This window comes from Pseudorca crassidens, chromosome 16, assembly GCF_039906515.1.
Source record: "Pseudorca crassidens isolate mPseCra1 chromosome 16, mPseCra1.hap1, whole genome shotgun sequence".
In the NCBI taxonomy this organism is placed as follows: domain Eukaryota; kingdom Metazoa; phylum Chordata; class Mammalia; order Artiodactyla; family Delphinidae; genus Pseudorca; species Pseudorca crassidens.
The window spans coordinates 45,857,596-45,878,771 of record NC_090311.1 but is presented as its reverse complement, the minus strand read 5'-3'; the positions used below and the strand labels follow the sequence as shown (position 1 = coordinate 45,878,771).

Sequence of the window (21,176 nt, the reverse complement as noted above, 5' to 3'; positions counted from 1 at the left end):
CTAGAGTCTGCAGTAGGGGCAGTCTTGTGGAGGATGGGTGTCCTTAACCCGAGGGTCTGTGCTAACTTCAGGGAGTTAGTGTCAAGACTGTACTGTAGCACACCCAGCTTATGTCACCAGCTGGGGTGACAAAGAATAGTAACCATGCTAAGTAATAATATAATACTATTCTCTATAACTGACACTCCTGAGAGGAAAGCAAACGTCATAATATGGTAAATGACCAATAGCTTTGTTGATAGGTTTGTGATTTTTCTACTATAAACTATAAAGGGCAAGAAATGTTTATCCTTCTTGAGTACCCAAATGCCTCCTTATCTGTGCCATTCATGCAGCTCTCCCAAGCTATAGTCCCACACACTGTGTACCTCTGTTAAAGCACTCATTACTATGTGCTGCATTTGTCTATGCCTCTCTCTCATATGCTAGACTGTGAATTCCAAAGCAGGGACTACATCTTATTCACCTTTGTATTCTCAGAGCCTACCAGAGTGCTTAGGCAGTGGCAGATGTGCCGTAAGTTTGGTGAATGAACGAGTCAGTCATCAAATAGCTCTGTCCATAAAAAATCACTTCTGTAAACGAACATGCTTTAATGGGTGCTTTGGCTTGAAACTTCATAGTAATTTTGGCCTCTTCCCTCTCTTTATTCAACTAAATACTGTGTCTTATAGATCAGAGATAAATGACCTCTGCAGGTAAATAGTAAATAAAAATACGGATTCCTTCATATACAATAAGAAAAAAAAGGATGGTGTCAAATATTCTTTTTCTCTTCTTTCAGATCTTTGTGGTTTGTGGTTAGAAATCCGGTTTGAAGGACTAACTCTTCTCCTTAGTCAAAATACTATTATCCTTCTTATAACAACTGATTCACTCACCTTTTAATCTAGCATCGCCCCCAAAGGCACCACAGCCCCAGTTTCCTGTGGCCACTGCAGAAAGATTCTCTGAAGAAACTCCAGGACGAAGAAATCCACAGTAAGCCTGCAGGATGAAAGAAATATCAAAGCACGTGAATGACTAGACACTAACAGTATTTCTGACTGATGTACTAGGATCAGTATCCATTATCAAGCTTATGTTATCTCTCTCTCTTTTTTTCCTAGGGGCCAAAGTACAGGGGAAAAAGAGAAAATCCTGGGATTACACAAGGAAGAGAGTAAGAAATGATCAGTTCTATTATTTATTTGCTTTGATGCTGGGCAAATCAAAGCCCTGAAACCATTACAGGTCTCAGTTTCTTTTTCCAATTCAAACAAATATAAAGGAAAATATCAGATATTTTAAGAACTAATGGAATCCCAATCACAAACCACAAGGGATTGAAGTACAGAAAGGCATTTAAGACACTTTTATTTGAAAACTTTTGATTACCATTTTTTTCATTAAGGTAAAGAGTTACTACTATTATGCTTCCTCACCACTCTCTCTCTGAATTATTGGGACTTAGATTAATAACTGTGATTAGCTTTTAAATGTGCTTCCTGCCACTGAAATGCTTAAACAACTATAAATAAAATGAGCAAGTAACTATATATAAAAAGGATTCCTATACCTGGTTACAAGATAACCTTTAATATTCCTTCCAGCTCCAAGATTCTCTAGTTTCACAGCTCTGTTTTAAGCTAGAATATTTTAAAATTTGCCAGTAACCTGAGAAAAGTACAATATATCCTGAGGATGCTAAGTTTTAATTAAATGAACAGCTCATTTTGTATATGAGAAGACTGCAGTTTAAGGTCCCAGAGTTTCTGATTTCTATTTCTTTGCTGTCAGACAAGTTGGTCTTTCTGCCTCCAAAGGGTTCTTAGTTTTCTGAAACTATCAGACTATATTAAGAGGTTTAAAATAATAGCAAAGCAAGTCTCCCCTGGGCTTTCTCAAGTACCAAACCCTAAAATATAGCTTATGTGTAACAGTAAATAAAATAGAAAGAATGATGTGTGACAAATGTTCCCAGAGAAAAACCAAGGATAAAGAAAGATGCTTCTATGAAACCCACACATAGAAATACTGTAAATTGCTCTCTGAAGCTGCTACAAGGGTATAAAAATGTATTTTATACCTGTCTGGGTGGATTAACAAGGCTATTCCTTCCACCCCCTCCTAGGCTGTAAATCCTGACAGATATTAATTATAAGTTGGTACCGGACCATTACTCAACACTGTGGTACAGAGCTTACACTAGAACTCACAAATTACCTGTATAATCAGATGCATGGAGCATCTGAAAATCTCTTTCAGGTCAAAACTATCAAAGAGCTCAATTTTTTTGAGTAGGTTCTTGAAAGATACAGTCTCTGCCTTTATGCCAACAAGGGGGTGAACAGACTTTCTGTCAGAATAGACGTAACTTTGCCACTTGCTTTCCTGTCAAATTCTCCAAATATGTCTAGAAGAAGAGGAAGATTTCTTAGCCTCCTAGTTTGTGTCATCTCTGTTTTATACCATCAGAATGGTTTTAGTTTCTTGCACACTGCTATCTCTACATATCTGGGCTAACTATTCTTTAATGAGCAAAAGTAGCTTAGTAAGACTAAGGCCTAACAACAGAGAATTTGAAATATTTAGATTATTAGAAGCAAAATCTAACCAATTTTACTTAAAAAAAAAATCTATCCTGAAAAATGACCATAACAAAAAAAACCCTATAAAACTGAAATTAACCTGCATTTGGTGCTCTGATTAAGTAAAATAAAATGAAACTTTAAAAATGTAATCAGATAGAAATTAAATGATATAAAATACTTACACAGTAATTAGGTATAAAGAATAACTGATGATTAAATACAAAATTCTTTTTTTATTCAAGCATAATTGATTTACAATATTATATTAGTTTCAGGTGTACAGAGTGATTCAGTATTTTTACAGAATATACTCAATTAAAAGTTATTACAAGATAAATGGCTGTAACTCCCTGTGCTATACAATATATCCTTGACGCTTATCTATTTTATACATAGTAGTTTGTATCTCTTAATCCCGTACCCCTAATATGCCCCTCCCCGCCTTCCCTCTCCCCTTTGGTAACCACTAGTTTGTTTTCTATATCTGTGAGACTGTTTCTGTTTTGCATATACATTCATTTGTATTATTTTTTAGATTCCACATGTAAGTGATATATAGTATTTGTCTTTCTCTAACTTATTTCACCAAGCATAATATTCTCTAGGTCCATCCACTTTGCTGTAAAAGGCAGAATTTCATTCTTTTTTATGGCTGAGAAATATTTCATTGTATACATATCCATTTGTCTGTTGATGGGCAGGGCACTTGGGTTGCTTCCATATCTTGGCTACTGTTACAAAATTTTTATTCTGTTTGAACCAACCATTTCTCTATGATGGCCTAGTGGCGTGGGATGGGGGGGGGGCGGAGGGAGGGTGGACATTATATAATGTAAATACATTATACTGTTTGCTAAATTAATAATTTAACAATTTTTGTCCTAAAGAGTTGTTCATGACTTCCCTGGTGGCGCAGTGGTTAAGAATCCGCCTGCCAATGCAGGGGACACGGGTTCGAGCCCTGGTCTGTGAAGATCTCACATGCCGCGGAGCAACTAAGCCCGTGCACAACAACTACTGAGCCTGTGCTCTAGAGTCTGCGAGCTACAACTACTGAGACACGTGCCAAAACAACTGAAGCCCGCGTGCCTACAGCCCATGCTCCACAACAAGAGAAACCACCACAATAAGAAGCCCACGTACTGCAACGAAGAGTAGCCCCTGCTCTCTGCAACTACAGAAAGCCTGCGGGCAGCAACAAAGACCCAACACAGCCAAAAATAAAATAAATTAATTTAAAAAAAAGAGTTGTTTATATGAAATCAATCTACCGTACTCGTCTAACTTAAACTAATACATAGTTGGTATTGAAAATGATTTTCTGATGTTTTAGAACACTGTGATTTCTTAAAAACAAACATAACATAAAAAGTTCCTTAATCTTTTGGAAGAGAATAAAATAATATTAATTAAGAGTCTTAAAATTATACTTAAGATTCAGTAACAGTAATTTTATAAATTTCTTCTTTTGTAAATTTCTTTTATTTAATAACAACTATACAAAGATGTTTACTACATTATAGATAATAGAGAAAAACTTGGGACCACCTATTAGTTCAAAAACAGTGGCTAAGTCCTAGTATATCAATCCAACCAATTCTGTGGCCATTACACATATTATTATGGGGATTTCCCTGCCAGTCCAATGGTTAAGACTCTGTGCTTCTCCTGCAAGGGGCACTGGTTCAATCCCTGGTCAGGGAACTAAGATCCCTCATGCCATGTGGTGCAGCCAAAAATAGGTAGATAGATAGATTAAAAAACATCAAATTTATTTTAAAAAAATCATGAAGATCATTAGAAAGTATGAAAAATACAATTTATGGATAAATTAAATAGATAAATACAATATTATAGGTAACTTTTGCACACATTTATATGAAAATTAGTATTCATGTGGAAAGACCTACAAAAATGAAAACAGTTATTTGAAAGGTAAAATTATAGATGATTTTTTATCTTTAAAATAATTGTAACATTAGTAAATTGATTTTGCCTTTTTAAGATGCAATATAGGGACCTCCCTGGTGGCACAGTGGTTAAGAATCCGCCTGCTAATTCAGGGGGACACAGGTTCGAACCCTGGTCCGGGAAGACCCCACATGCCGCAGACCAACTAAGCCCACGCACCACAACTAGTGAGCCTGTGCTCTAGAGCCCACGAACCACAACTACTGAAGCCCGTGCACTGCAACAAAGAGTAGCCCCCGCTCGCCACAACTACAGAAAAGCCCGCACACAGCAATGAAGACCCAATGCAGCCAAAGATAAGTTAAAAAAAAAAACTATAAATAAATAAAAATTTTTTAAAGATGCAATATAAAATGAAAACACCATGTAGACCTTAGATTTCTCATATGTGAAATCAAAGACTAGATTAGGTTTCTCTATGGTTATCCTGATTCTATACATTGAGAAACTTAAGGGAAAACTCATTAAAAATGATACATTTTGAAGCTAATATTCCTGAAAAGTAACACAGACTTCAATAAAAGATTATAAATGATCAAATGTTGAGCTTCTTAGAAATATCAGCAGCAAGTATTGATCAGTTGTGTTAATCAAGCTCTGATTTAAGAACAGTCCCCTTCCAAATTTGGTGATAACAAAAAAAATCTGACTTGAATGAAATAAAACTTCTATTGCCAGGTTGTTTAAAGACTCAGTCTTTTTCTATAAAGTATGTCTCGGGGCTTCCCTGGTGGCGCAGTGGTTGAGAGTCGGCCTGCCGATGCAGGGGATGCGGGTTTGTGCCCCGGTCCGGGAGGATCCCACGTGCCGCGGAGCGGCTGGGCCCGTGAGCCATGGCCGCTGGGCCTGCATGTCTGGAGCCTGTGCTCCGCAATGGGAGAGGCCACAGGAGGGAGAGGCCACAGGAGGGAGAGGCCCGCGTACCGCAAAAAAAAAAAAAAAAAAAAAAATGTCTCATAAGGACTCTACCATTGTACAAATAAATGTTTTTCAGTGTTGGTAATATTTACAACTAACTTAACCTATTCACATATACCAAGGCTTCACATCTTTAAAATTTCTGTGTCTTTAAGGATGGGAAACTGAAGGTTAGTGCTATCCAAGTAAATGTAGAGAGTATCAGTTAGCCGTGGGCAATTTAAAAAGAGAAGATTTACTTATGTCCAGTGTTATCTTTTAAAAAGATCATATTTATAGATGATTTCTAAAAGTGAATGATCCAGCTCCTCCAGAAAAGTATTTGTGGGAATATAAATGTTATCATGAAAAAAAAGACTTCCCGGGGCTTCCCTGGTGGCGCAGTGGTTGAGAGTCCGCCTGCCGATGCAGGGGACACGGGTTCGTGCCCCGGTCCGGGAAGATCCCACATGCCGCAGAGCGGCTAGGCCTGTGAGCCATGGCCACTGACCCGTGCGTCCGGAGCCTGTGCTCCGCAACGGGAGAGGCCACAACAGTGAGAGGCCCGCGTACCGCAAAAATAAATAAATAAATTTAAAAAAAAAAAAAAAAAGACTTCCCTAGTGGCACAGTGGTTAAGAATCTGCCTGCCAATGCAGGTGACATGGTCCGGGAAGATCCCACATGCTGCAGAGCAACTAAGCTCGTGCGCCACAACTACTGAGCCTGTGCTCTAGAGCCTGCAAGCCACAATTACTGAAGCCCATGCGCCTAAAGCCCATGCTCTACAACAAGAGAAGCCACTGCAATGAGAAGCCCACGCACCGCAACAAAGAGTAGCCCCTGCTTGCTGCAACTAGAGATAGCCCACGTGCAGCAACAAAGACCCAACGCAGCCAAAAATAAATAAATAAATATTTTAAAATGTTTAAAAAAAGGGAGCCTTTAAATGTGTGTTAATGTACGATAATGGTTAAATACATTTACTTTTCATATGCTTCTCTCCCAACTTTTCATATGCTTCTCTCCCAACTTTTCATGTTTTTCTCTGCCATAACAAAATACCATGGACTGAGTGACTTAAATAATACATTAATTTTCTCACAGTTTTGGAGACTAGAAGTTCAAGATCAAGGTGTCAGCATGTTTGATTTCATTTGAGACCTCTCTCCTTGGCTTGCAGATGGTCACTTTCATGCTGTGCCCTCACATGATCTTTATTCTGTGGGTATGCACCCCTGATTTTTTTTTGTATGCCCTAATCTCCTCTTCTTATTAGGATACTCATTAAATTGGATTAGGGCACTCCCTGGCATCATTTTAACTTAATCACATCTCTATACATTTTGACCTACTGGGGTAAGGGCTTCAACATATGAATTGTGGGCGGGCCGGGGGGACCCATACCTACTGCTTATATAAATATCTTCTAGTATCAATGACTATGTGACAAATTCACATACACATCTGATGAAAAGCTAAATATAAATCTTCTTATTCTACTTGATATGCTGTGTAATAAAACATCATGTGCTTGGAGACAACTGCTTTAAGGCAAGAGTTTAGAACAGCGAAAGCAAGCTCACAATTAAAAGGTACCTAATATAATAAAAGATATTCCTCAGTAATATCAGGTGAAAGAGAAATTATATCTGTTGATATATCAAAGAATAGTGTTTTTGGATAGTTTTTATGAGAAATTACTTAAAAGAAAAACGGAATCTGTGTGTAAGTTGAACTTTGGAACTTGAAGTTTGAACTTTTATGAGATTCCTTTGAGAACTTCAAACATTATAACCTAATAAATTATATATTAAAAAAACATGTTTAACAGTAAATTAGATTCTTGAGTACATCAGAATATGATAATAAATGTAATTATATTTGAAATATCTACTAAGTTTTAAGTGTACTAAAGTCTTTCTGGATTATTTAGTTATTTTACTAACAATATGAGAGGCAAGGCGGTTGAGCTGGGATAAGCAGAGCACCACAGAGAGCCCATTCCTGTGGTAAGACCCAGGGAAAAGATGTGAAGATGATATACTGAACACCACACATGCCAATCCAAGGGCAGTCCCAGTCTGCCTGCAATGGTACACCTAGTCTGTCATTCCCAGAAGTCTGTGTAGGGATTGGCACATGGGTAGTCACGCAAAACCACAACCTCATTATCTTAATAATGAACTTCATGACCAAATCCTACTCATGGAAGTTAAACAATGGTTTTCAGAACTGGGTCAGTCTTCTTGGCTGTGAGAGGAACTAAAGAAGACATCAACTGTTTTGGTAAGGCCCTATCTATCTAGAGAATAGACTTAGAACACTATGACAGTTTATTTACTATGGTTAACAGTAGTAAAAATTTAAACTAACAATAGGTCTGGCTCATTTTTCTATTTCTGTAACACAATGAAAAAAAAAAAAGAAAATGGCTATAGGAGACAAAACTAAGCACAGAAAACCACAGATTCCATCATAAATATGTCAAATTACCAAATAAATAATTTACATGTCAGTCTTACCTATACTAGAACAATAATGACTTGACTTTCATGGTTTATCTGTTTTAATCCTGATAAGCACACCTTGTAGAGAAAAATGTCATTGGGCAGGTCTGATAAAAACTTTCAGGGTTCATTCATTTCTATATGGTTTTACAATGATAATGTTCCAAAGCAACTAAATGTACTTGATGAGATAAATGCATGTGTGGGGCCTAATATCAAGCAACAGTCTATCTGGCATCAGTAATCAAACAATTACGAAATGGAAAGTACATCCTGTACAAGCTGACAGACACATTAAATCAGGAGAGCTGTGGGCAGACGTACTGATACTGCAAGAATTACCAGAAAACATTAATTTCAGCATTAATAAAATGGCAGTAAATAGATGACAGCTGCCAGATGAACTAAGAAATAAGGTTACTGGCCTTGTTAAGCTCGCGTCTGATTTTCTCAGGCACAAACTGGTCGAGGTAGCGTCTGAAGTGAAGGGCGTCGATGGCGACGATTTCAGTGCCGCGCCGCTGCCAGTCGTCCCTGGGGCAGGACAGATGGGGGAAAATGAGGAATGGGGAAAGGCACTCATAAAATAAAACCCTCACAAGGGTCAGGTTTCTGAGACTTTGGCAGGGTTAATACATTACAAACAAACCAGTGGGTATATATCTCAGCAAATCAGGAGGGTAGAAAAACACCATTTTATTTTTAAATTCCAAGGGATACATATTGTGGACTGCCAGGCATTAAACAGTAAAATGAAAGAATAGTACGTATTATAAACAGACACATGATTAACAATGAGTCTTCGAGGTTAAAAGATTTTGGGGGCAAACGAAAGGAATTTAGTTCTTTGTTTTCCTTCAATACTAAAGACATGGCGTTTGTATCTCAACAAGAGCTCATTCCTCCTTTGTTCTGAAAGAACTGCTCTAAGTATTGAGTTTGTAACATCACCATTTATTGTCCAAGAACGAATCCCAAGAAGTCAAGTTTTGTAAAAAAAATGTGTAATAATTCAGTACAAAATTCTACCTACTGTGCTCAGTTGCTGACTGGGCAAAACTATTTTTAAAAAGGCAAAGAAATCAAAGCAGACGATAACAATTTGCCCAAGGAGACAGGAAAAACTGGCTGAGATGGTGATTCTGGAAATGTGAAATTCCAAATTCCAAATATTTCATCTCTTTATAAACATGCATATACTGATATGGCAGTCAACTTTTCACACTGAAGAATACCCACAGAAACCTTCATGTTAGTCTGTAAATAATTATCAGGAATTAAACATTCACATAGATAATTGTTGCAACCACATATTTTAACCAAAACAAAGGGAAAGAGACTAGGGACTGGGCTTGAGATATTACAAAGATAAGGCTGTATGGCTACATGGGCAATAGCTGATTCTTTCTGCCACAATGGCTCTTTTGCATTGAAACACACATACATAGGCCACACACATTTTCTGTAAAAATTTACCTCTGGTAAACCAACTTACTGGGAAAGCAAAAATGTCAAAGTGTAAAAATATATTTCAATAAGAACTAGGAGACTGCAGCAGCAAAATTCAACATAGGTTCTGCTATCAACTGTTTGTGGCATCAGGCAAATTGTCCCAGCATAGGTTTCCCCCACTTAACCTAATCTCAACAGAAAAGGTAAGGATAACTAAATAAGCTGTTTAAGTTCGACCTTGGAAGTTAATCTCCACTGGCTGCTTATAATTAGCAGCTGAGCTGTGCCTTTCTTCTTCTTGGTTTAGACATTTGGCTTTTCTCTGTTGTTCCCTTTGGTATATGGGGATGGTGATAGTGTTTTAACTACTAACGAAACTGTACTATTGAATTTAAGAAGAAAATTATATTTCTGAAATAAGAATAGATGGGAGACAGACTGTACCAGGGTCAAACCCACATTCCTTAGCTTTTGGTCATGAGATGCTAACGTCAGAAATGAACTCACCTTTCACTCCTGTCTTCATGGCTCCGGGCCCAACGGTATGTTTCGGCATAGCCTGTGTATTCACTGTACTGTTCAGTACCTGAAACAAATAATCTGCCACTATTATTTTTGAGAAAAAAATTTCTTTTTTCTTTTTGAATTTTATTTACTTTATACAGCAGGTTATTAGTTATCTGTTTTATACATCTCAGTGTATGTATGTCAATCCCAATCTCCCAATTCATCCCACCACCACTGCCCCCAGAAAAAAATTTCTTAAGAACTGCACCTTCTAAAGGGTCTCTGTTAAGAAACAAACAAATAAAAAACCCCACTGGTCTTAATGACTTGTTATTACTTCCCATAAAGAAAAAAATGATGCCTTCAAATGCCACCGCAATTATCATACAGTGAATGAATGTCCCAATCAACAAAGAAAACAAAATGTCTGTCATACTCATTTTTTTCTTTTATGAGGAGTACATAAAGATTGTGTTTTATAAAAGTCCACTGTCGGGCTTCCCTGGTGGCGCAGTGGTTGAGAGTCTGCCTGCCGATGCAGGGGACACGGGTTCGTGCCCTGGTCCGGGAAGATCCCACATGCCGCGGAGAGGCTGGGCCTGTGAGCCATGGCCGCTGAGCCTGCGCGTCCGGAGCCTGTGCTCCGCAACGGGAGAGGCCCCAACAGTGAGAGGCCCGCGTACCGCAAAAAAAAAAAAAAAAAAAGTCCACTGTCTTCAATGTCAGTGATCAGATGGTTTTTTATTTGTGTTGTTGAAAAAATAAATTTTACATAAAAACATTCCCTAAGAAAAGTATCAATAAAATTAAATTTAGGATTTGCCTATCAACAGGCAAGGTACCTCAAAGAACTTTGTAAAACTAGGATATTATGCCTGAGAAGACAGGGAGGGAAAAAAGCATAATTAACATTCATCTGATGAGAAGATGTACCAACCTTGGCATATAACATAGATTTCTAATTCACTGGACCTGAATATATCAAAAGGGATGGTGTCTATTTAACTAAGTAAATAAGCTCATTCCAACTCCTATGGTCAACTCAATAATTACTTGACCTGATAAGAATCAACAAAACAGTAAAATTAAAAGCTGAAAACTTGAGCAAGATTATACTTTTCACATATTAAAAAAAAAACAGAAACAAGACAACATTGAGAACTAAGATTAATGATATTTTTAGTACAGTTGACTCTCAAACAAATGGGTTTGAACCGCACGGGTTCCCTTACACTGTAGATTTTTTTCAATAGTAAATACTACAGTACTAGACAATCTGCAGTTGGTTGAATCCACAGAGGTGGTCCCCACAGATGAAGGAAATGTGTATTCAAAGGGCTGACTGAAGTTATATACGCATATAAGTTATATGTGAATTTTACGGTACTACTTTTCTCTTCAAAAGATACACTTCAGTGGGATTCCTACCAAAATGAATAAACTGAATCTAGTTATGAAAAAAACACTGGGCAACCCCCCCCAAAGAGAGATTCTACCAAGTAACTGGCTTCAATGATTTAAAAATATCAAGGTGAACAAACACAAGTTTGAGAAACTGTCCCAGTTTAAAGGATACATGACAAGTCTATTCAAGGTCTGATCCTGGATTGGACTGTAGACTGGGTGGGGGGAAAAGCTACAAAAGATATAATTAGGATAATTGATAGAATATTGACTAGGGATTAGCTAATAGTATTTTATCAATGCTAAATTTCCCATTTATTTATTTATGTATTTATTTGTGGTACGCAGGCCTCTCACTGTTGTGGCCTCTCCTGTTGCGAAGCACAGGCTCTGGACGCGCAGGCTCAGCGGCCATGGCTCACGGGCCCTGCCGCGCCGTGGCATGTGGAATCTTCCCAGACCAGGGCACGAACCCGTGTTCCCTGCATCGGCAGGCAGACTCTCAACCACTGTGCCACCGGGGAAGCCCAAATTTCCTAATTTTGATTAACTATGCTGTGCTAATGTAAGAGAATGTCCTAGTTCTTAGGAAATATACAATAAAATATTTGGGGTAAAAGGGCAGAATGTCTCCAATATACTCCTAGTTCAGGAAAAGAAAATAGAGAAAGAATGATGTAGCAGATGGGGCAGAAATGTAAACTGGTGAATCTGGGTGAAAATTATATGGAAATTCCTTGTATTATTCTTACAACTTTTCTGTAGATCTGAAAATTTTCATACATATACAAATATAAACATAGATATACAATATAAGTAAATATTAAATAAAGCTATAAAAAATACTATTCTATTTTTATAAATGATTAAAATATTCCATAATAAAAACTTAAAAGATTTAAACTCAATACTAGAGTTTCTAGTCTATTACTGAGCACACTGTTTCTTAAAAATAATTTTTCAAAATTTTAAATAATTTACAGTTTAATTACTATAAATTCACCTAGTATTTGGGGTAAGACAGCCTGCTACAAATCAAGAAAATAACTACAAAATTAATGTTGTTTCTGTCAGGCTTCCTTGACACTGTAAGTAGAGTTGGTTGTTCCTTCTTTGTGCTCCGCAGTACTCTGCATACAGCATCAGCAGAACAATTAACATATTAAATTGCAATCTGCAAATCAATTATATTTCTACACAGTATCAACGAGCAGTCAAAAACTGAAATTTTAAAACTACATTTACAATAACAAAAAATATGAAATACTTAGAGGTAAGTCTGAGAAAATGTAAAAGAAGTATACAATAAAAAGTATGTAATATGACTGAGAGAAATTAAATAAGACCTAAATAAACATAAAGATATCTCATTCATGTGTCAAAGACTAAATATTGTTAAGAAGTCAAGTTTTCCCACATACAGATGGCCAATAGGCACACGAAAAGATGCTCAACATTGCTAATTATAAGAGAAATGCAAATCAAAACTACAATGAGGTACCACCTCACAATGGTCAGAATGGCCATCATTAAAATGTCTACAAATAACAAATGCTGCAGAGGGTGTGGAAAAAAGGGAACCCTCTAACACTGTTGGTGGGAATGTAAATTGGTGCAGCCACTATGGAGAACAATATGGAAGTTCCTCAAAAAAATAAAAATAGAGTTGCCAGATGATCTAGCAATCCCATTCCTGGGCATATACCCAGACAAAACTATAATTCAAAACGATGTATGCACCCCTATGTTCATAGCAGCACTATTTACAATAGCCAAGACATGAAAACAACCAAAATGTCCATTGACAGATGAATGGATAAAGAAGATGTGGTATGTATATATAGTCCATATATATATAATACATATATATATATATATATATACTCAGCCATCAAAAAGAATGATAAAATGCCATTTGCAGCAACATGGATGGACCTAGAGATTATCATACCAAGTGAAGTAAGTCAGAGAAAGACAAATACCATATGATATCACGTATATGTGGAATCTACAGTATGACACAAATCTACAAAACTACAGACTACAAAACAGAAACAGACTCTATGGAGAACAGACTGTAGTTGTCAAGGGGAAGGGAGGGTAGGAGAGGGAAGGAATGGGAGTTTGGGATTAGCAGAGGCAAACTATTATATGTAGGATGGATAAACAACAAGGTCCTATTGTATAGCACAGGGAACTATATTCACTATCCTCTGACAAACTATAATGGAAAAGAATATGAAAATATGTGTGTGTGTGTGTGTGTATAATTGAGTCACTTTGCCGTACAGAAGAAATACAACATTGTAAATCAACTATACTTCAATAAAATTTTTTTAAAAGTCATCTTCCCAAATTGATCTATAGATTCAGAACAATCTTAATTAAAATTCAGCAACCTTTTTTGTAGATATTGACAAACTCATTCTAAAATTCAACAAACAACTCTGAAGAAGAACAAAGTTAGAGGACTCACGCTGCCTGATTTCAAGAATTATTATAAAGCTACAGTAATCAAACCAGAAAGAACCAAAAAAAACAAAAACCCAAATTAATAAATTGGACTTCAAAATTAGAAAGTTCTGTTTTTCAAGTCATTGTTAAGATAATGAAAAGACATACTTCATATGTCTGATAAAAGACTTACCTAAAATATATAAAGCACTTCCAAACTCAAGAATAAAAAAACAAACAACCCAATTAAAACATAGGCAAAAAGATGGCTTCAGGAGCATAGCCATATGTCAAAACTTACCTAACTGCACACTTTAAATATATATGGTTTGTTGTATGTCAATTATACCTCAATAATCTGACTCCTTCACTAGACTGACAGCTTCTCAAGGGCAGGGATTATGTATTATTAACATGTGTGCCTACATCAGCATCTTGTAATGCAAAAATATAGAAGCAGTTGAGTAAGTACTTGCTGCATAAACATAATTAAGGACCGAAACAGGAAGAACACTGAGGTTAAAATAAGGAGTCCAGAAATACTTAATCTGGACTAAATATTATATAATTGACATATTAAAAAATTCATTTACAAAGACAGTGTGGCATGGCAAAAAGAGCACCACACTGAGATTAAGAGTCACGAGGAACCCAAAGTGAATCCTAAAGTAACCAAATCTCACTGGACTTCATCTCAATGTCTAAAAATTAGGCTTGTCAATAATTCTTATATTGCTTATCCCATAGAATAGCTTGGAAAACCAAATAAGACGAGTTTAAAATCCTTCAATACCATACACAGGTTGGTATTGGTGTCATCAGACTTAACTTTGTAAGGGAGTAGAGAAACCAAAGATATATGACTCTATTTATGTGGGGTTTAAAAGACACGTGGTCTACTGGCCTGACTGGGAATAAAGACAGCCGGGAATAGTCCTGTTCTTTTGCTTTTTGCCCTGTGGTGGACAAGCCTCATTTTCCCTGTTTATTATTATTATTAATAATAATAACAATAATAACGCCTACTCTGATCTCTTAATTATGAAAATAACCACCTCTTCTGTCTTTTGCAAAGTGGTTGAAAAATATAAAATATCAATGATCAACTTCTATTTCAAATTAGGATGGTTTTTGTCTTCTTTCCTAACAGAAACAAGGTTAGGTTTATTTCCTTCAGGTTTGGGAAATCAAAAATGCACATACAGATGCTTTTGCTCTAAAATTAAATCCTGAGTTTTCTAAGTAAACATCTTTCAAAATTATGTTGTTTGTTCTGAAAAACAAATGCCCTTAGCTCGCTTTAAATTTAAATTTACTGATAAACTTTTCTAAAAATGCAAAAGGTGAACAGTGGTAACAGCAAAAAAGAGAAGACAAAGACCTTTGTGATAGCTCTCTCTAGGGATATAGCCTTAAGACTTCATACTCAAAGACAAACCTTCACCCAAGTTAAAAACTTTTAAGGAACCCATTTAAATCTTTTCAAGAGCTCATTACAACCTTATGTATGAGTTCTTAGACTTTATAGTAGTAAGAAAAATTCTTATTTTCTTTTACTAGTAATGAAAGTTTATGATGAACACAGCAAAAAATATTTGGAGATTAAAGAAATTCTACTTACTAATGGGTTATGCCATTAGAAAGAAGATTTATACAAAGAACCTAGGGGTAAGACAGGAATAAAGACACAGACCTACTACAGGATGGACTTGAGGATATGGGGAGGGGGAAGGGTAAGCTGTGACAAAGTGAGAGAGTGGCATGGACATATATACACTACCAAACGTAAAATAGATAGTTAGTGGGAAGCAGCCGCATAGCACAGGGAGATCAGCTCAGCTCCTTGTTACCACCTAGAGGGGTGGGATAGGGAGGGTGGGAGGCAGGGAGATGCAAGAGGGAAGAGATATGGGGATACATGTATATGTATAACTGATTTACTTTGTTATAAAGCAGAAACTAACACACCATTGTAAAGCAATTATACTCCAATAAAGATGTAAAAAAAAAAAAAACAACCATCTACCCCACTTTTATTAGCATCATTAAAACAGTGGTGATTATGCAGCAGAAAAAAACACTCTGGCCTTTCATTCCCATGATTAATAAAAATTAAGAAAAGCCAAACTCCAACTTTATTTGGATCTTTCCCAATGAGCTGGTGTCATTTAGTAAGCACTGGGCTGTTTTTGTAGTGATGGGCTCCTCTAGTGTTAACTCTATGGAAGGTACCAGTACTACAAGCAATGGTGTCTGCTTTTGTCTTTTCTATCAGTTCTGCTGACACTCACGAAAGATTTAAGGACCTGTGGTGTTTGGGACACTTTGATTCACTAGAGGGCAGGTTTTATATTAAATGTGTCAACATTCTGCTCAGTAAGTTTCATGTCTAGGCATCTGCTTTATGTTCTCACCACACAGAAACAACAAAATAATCTCCCAGCAGCACAGTAACACCTTTTAGTATTGAAGCTTTTACTGGACGTTGTGAAGGAACACAAGAGAGGGGAAAAAAGGGGAAGATTGGAGTTTTAATTCTTTTCCTCAATCTATACTTACTGAAAGGTTTTAACTCATGCCTGCTCCAGGGAGGATCACAGCAAGTAGAGGGATAACACTGTTTGGATAAAAGTATTTGCCTGTTTGCATGACCTGTTTCATATTCATTTAAAAGTCTGATACCAACCAGATGCCCCACAATGATGATAAATTTAATTTATTTCCAATTTCTCAAACTCTTCTACAGATTCAGGCAGCACAGTCACAGCCATTAGCTCACTGAGCCTGGTTGAATCATTGAAGGAATGGAATTGATCAGGCAGATAGACTGCAGTGCATAGTTAAGAGTCTCCTAAGAAGGGAGATGGCAGAAATCCAACATCAAATAGATGATGAAATGGCCATTTCCATTAAGGGAACATCACATCACAGATATTAATTAGGAGGCACTATAATAGAGTTAAGTGGATATGGGGGAAAAATGCTGAGTTAAAGTCACCCCGGGTGTCCTTAGCCTGAGGTAATTACAGGTGTGAAGGTGAGTCATGGATCTGCAATTTTCCATCTATTTTACAATGGCTGCAGGTAAGTTAGAGACCAGATATAACTCCAGAGTGATGATGCTTTTTTAGATTGGGGACAAACTATCCTTAAAAAAGAAAAGAAGTCTAATGTTTTCCTTTTACTATTCCCAAGGAAATTACATCCTTTATTTACAGAAACATTAATGGGAGATGACAAGGGACTACTTCCCTAGTACAACAGAAGTGAAGCAAATGAAACAAATTAGCTTTGAGTTAAAATGCCCTGCATTCTACCAACTTTTTTATTTCAAGAATGTAAATTCATCCTAAAAAATTGATGGGAGGGCTTCCCTGGTGGCGCAGTGGTTGAGAGTCCGCCTGCCGATGCAGGGGACACGGGTTCGTGCTCCGGTCCGGGAAGATCCCACATGCCGCGGAGCGGCTGGGCCCGTGAGCCATGGCCGCTGAGCCTGCACGTCCGCAGCCTGTGCTACGCAACGGGAGAGGCCACAGCAGTGAGAGGCCCGCGTACCAAAAAAAAAAAAAAAAAAAAAAATTGATGGTATATTTTGTTCTCAGTCTTCAATTCAAATCTAGCTTAACTGCTAAAAATTAAAACTCTTTTAAAGTATTATTTGATACACCCAAATGCTGGAGATGGTCACATTCCAGAACTTCAGTGCTCTCTAAAACAGTCTGAGATCAATATTCAAAGTATTCATTTGCCCAACAATGGATTTATGACAGTTTAATTTTTTTGTTCTATAATTCCTTACACTCTTTTCTCCCCTAACAACTTCTAACTACACCCTTCTTATCTGCATACATAATAAACAACAAATGCAGATAGACAACCAATATGTGAGTTGAGACAATGCTGAGAATAAAAGGGTTTTTTATCTTTCTATTTCAGTACAGTTTGGATTACAACCTCAGAATTCTGGATGAAATACTTCAGGTTATTAACTTCAAATAGCTGCAGTTCTATCAAAGAAGAAATTCCTTTGCTGAAGTTCTTAACTTCCTACATAAACTCAAACAACAATTTTTACTTTTTGTCTTATCTCATCAAAACAGAAGAATCAAAAGGATATTATAAGAAATAATATAGGGTTATCTAAAAGATGTGGAATAACTCCTTGAAAGCCCTTTTATCCACAAGCACTTATAAAAGTTATGGACACATCAACAAAAACAATGGAGTAAAAATCTCAGAGAACTGTTTCCTCCATAAAAATAATAAGAACACTGGCAAAACTTGTAAGAATCATCTTTTTCTGAACTGTGGGAATTAACCAAAGGCTTGCAGCAGTCTGAGGAGTGTTTATTAAAGAAAAATTGGCTGAATATTGGTAAACACAGTGAGTTGTATGGTGTTTTAACTTGCCCTGTTCCTATTCCACTTTCCCAAGCTCCGTAGTAGCCTTAGAAACCAACAGCCTGTAATCAAAGCAGCCTGGTTGTCACCGGAGGGGGCAGAGAAGGGTTGAAGCTCCTTCAAAGCCCCATTCTCAGAGAACTGTAATCATCTGACCTGTCTGGTAGTTCCCTGGAAGACCTCACTCACAAGGCTGTCTTTATTTGACCAGACTTGGACTTTGTCCAGGGTGAAAAGCCTAATTCCCAGGGGTGTTTGTTGAAAACAATTATAGTCAATTGTTTAACAGTGTAGCTGCCTGAGGCATTAGATTACAGTTGGGGTAAATAGGCTAACCAAAAAGCTTCAGAGGAAAAGCTAAGGAATGAGAAGTACTTACGGGACTTTGAAAAGTATCCTCGGGAATCTAGACGTCTACACACATGCCCATAGCTGTACACAGGCTCAAGAAAGACCTGAGAAGGTCCTAACCTCTCCCCTCACTCTGATCTTGAGGCTCTGTGTAAGCAGGAAGGAAGTGTCAACTGCCTGGTGGAGTGTTGAAGGTAAGCCCCAACATATACACAGAGCCCTTTGGCAAAGACTGACTTACTGGCTCTAGGCATTTAAGAAAATCTCTGTCCAATCATTAGGTAACTACTAATCTAACCAAGCAGAGACTTTAGTGGCTACACATGAAAAAGAATAGTCTTCACAGAACTAGATTAGGAAAGTCACTAAACAAACATCAACAAAAACATACTCTGGGAAAAGGAGAAAATCTGATTTCAAGAGTTGCCCCATTTAAAATGTCCAGTTTTCAACAAAAAAATTGAGACATGCAAAGAAATGAGAAAGTAGGGTCCATACTCAGAGAAAGAAAGTATTCATTAGTAACTGACCCACCCTGAGGAACCCAGATGTTGGACTTACTAAACAGAAACTTTAAGTCAGCTGTTTTACATCCATTAAAAAAAACTAAAGGAAATTATGTCTAAAGAACTAAATGAAAATATGAGAATAATGCCTCACAAATAGAGAATCTCAATAGAGATAAAAATTATTTTTAAAAAGAATCAAATAGAAATTCTATAGTTGAAAAGCATAATAACTGGAATAAAAATTTCACTGAGGGGATTAAAAAGCAGATTAGAGCAGACAGAAGAATCAGTGAACCTGACAATAGGTCAGTAGAAATTATCCAGTCTGAGAAACAAAAAGAATGAAGAAAAATGAACAGAGCTTCAGAGACCAATGGACATCACCAAATGTACCAACACATGCATAACAGGAGTCTCAGAAGGAGAGAAGAGAAAGGGACAGAAAGAATACTTGAAGAAATAATGGCCAAAAATTTACCAAATGTATCTAAACATTCAAGACATTCAATGAACCCAAACAGGATAAAGTTAAAGAGATCCACACCTATACACATCATAAACAGTTGAAAGACAAAGAGGGAATCCTGAAAGCAAAACATAAGGGACAAAATTTAGATGCTCTCCTGAAGGTTGCCTACAAATGTATCTGAGATGTGTGGTCTCAGTCTTAATTCTGTCATGTACCTCTTTGGACATAAATCAGTTGAGTTATACATTTGATAAAACTAACAGAGGTTGGTTTTCATCCCACTGTAATCTTTGAAAATAACTATCAACCAAATTCTCCTACACTTAGCCTGTTAGTCTCCTATACTAATCTCAAAGTGGCAATAGATTCAAAGAGGAAATAAGAAATCCTCCTTTGCAGAAAGAAAAACATCAGCAATTGATGGCTGATTACGGCTTTTATATGGGAATGTTTTTTTTTTTTTTTGGGGGGGGGGTATATGTTCTTTTAGGTACCTGAATAAAAGGCTTAACTTCCCTACAGTGGCTGATTAAGAGTTTCTTAAGAGTTATGAGTTAATCATCAATTTTTTTGGGTAGCTTATACACAAGAAAATACTGTGACATAGTGATATTGTAATCTAAAGAAACTTAAAGGAAAAAAATGTAAATCTTCATTAATAGGCCTAAAGTATAAATTTGACTATGTTTCCTTCTCTCCTTCACCCATAATAACTTAAATCAAAGAGAGGCACTATGATAATCACACTTTCTCTCTTAGGATTAGAAATTAGAATAAACATAAGGCTACTGATTTATTTCCCTTCTATAAAGCTCACTGTTGTACTGACTCTCTCCAAACACTGTAACTGTTTTTTATACTTACATAGTGTGTTCATACTGAAGTACAACAAATCACTTTGGAAATATAATGGAAGAATAATAATAGGATACATGCTCAAAGACATATCACTATCTTCTTTTTAAGGACACCATATCATAAAATTTCAAACTGGAGAGTAGTTTAATCATTTTTACCCTTGTTCCTCAGACAAAGATACCAAGAAAGAAAATGTGGGGATAAAATGTCTTACTCAAGATTATGAAAATGAAACTGTAACAATTTAATAAGAACAAGTATAAATTAATGAATTAAAATATTAGGACTAATGCCCACGGTAGAGAAAAGCTACTATCTGAGTGGCCTCTCGTCTTCATGATAGATCATCACAGATGGGGAACACTACCCCATTGTCCAGACTTCTCAAAACTAACCTGTGATGATAAGACATTCATTGTGATCCAGCACCTCAGTGAAGAGCCGTGAAACAATCAACTCAGGGTTGATTAAAAAGCGGATTTCTTCTTGTACAAGTCCTGCACTGGTTACACCACCTCCAACAAAACGGTTTGCAAAATCCACCTATTTGGGAAAATGTGGCATGTTAAATGACAATTTAAAATACCTACATATATGATAAAGAAGTACACTCCCTCTAAGCTCTGATCTTCCTTTCCTTTCCCACATAAATCAATCCCCAAATTAGTAATCTTCCCGGGGAGAACAGATTGTGGTTGACTGCACCCTTTCCACCTCACTGCAGTTAACATCTCTGAATATTTCTTTGGATTCCAAAATGTTAGAAGGAACATGGAAAATAGAGCTTTTAGGCAAAAGCCTCAATGTAATTATATGGACT

General features: G+C 36.8%; 1 protein-coding gene across 4 annotated transcripts in view; it reads right to left on the bottom strand.

Moving 5' to 3' along the window:
* PARG (poly(ADP-ribose) glycohydrolase) overlaps window positions 1-21,176 on the bottom strand; it is a 113,563-nt gene that overhangs the window by 12,105 nt on the left and 80,282 nt on the right. For all 4 annotated transcript variants that reach the window (XM_067710227.1, XM_067710225.1, XM_067710226.1 and 1 more), the window contains 4 exons: window positions 20,752-20,899; window positions 9,911-9,989; window positions 8,377-8,485; window positions 882-987 (listed from right to left, as the gene is read on the bottom strand). In XM_067710227.1, coding sequence (XP_067566328.1) covers window positions 882-987; window positions 8,377-8,485; window positions 9,911-9,989; window positions 20,752-20,899 — 442 coding nt within the window. The remainder of the gene's footprint in view (window positions 1-881; window positions 988-8,376; window positions 8,486-9,910; window positions 9,990-20,751; window positions 20,900-21,176) is intronic.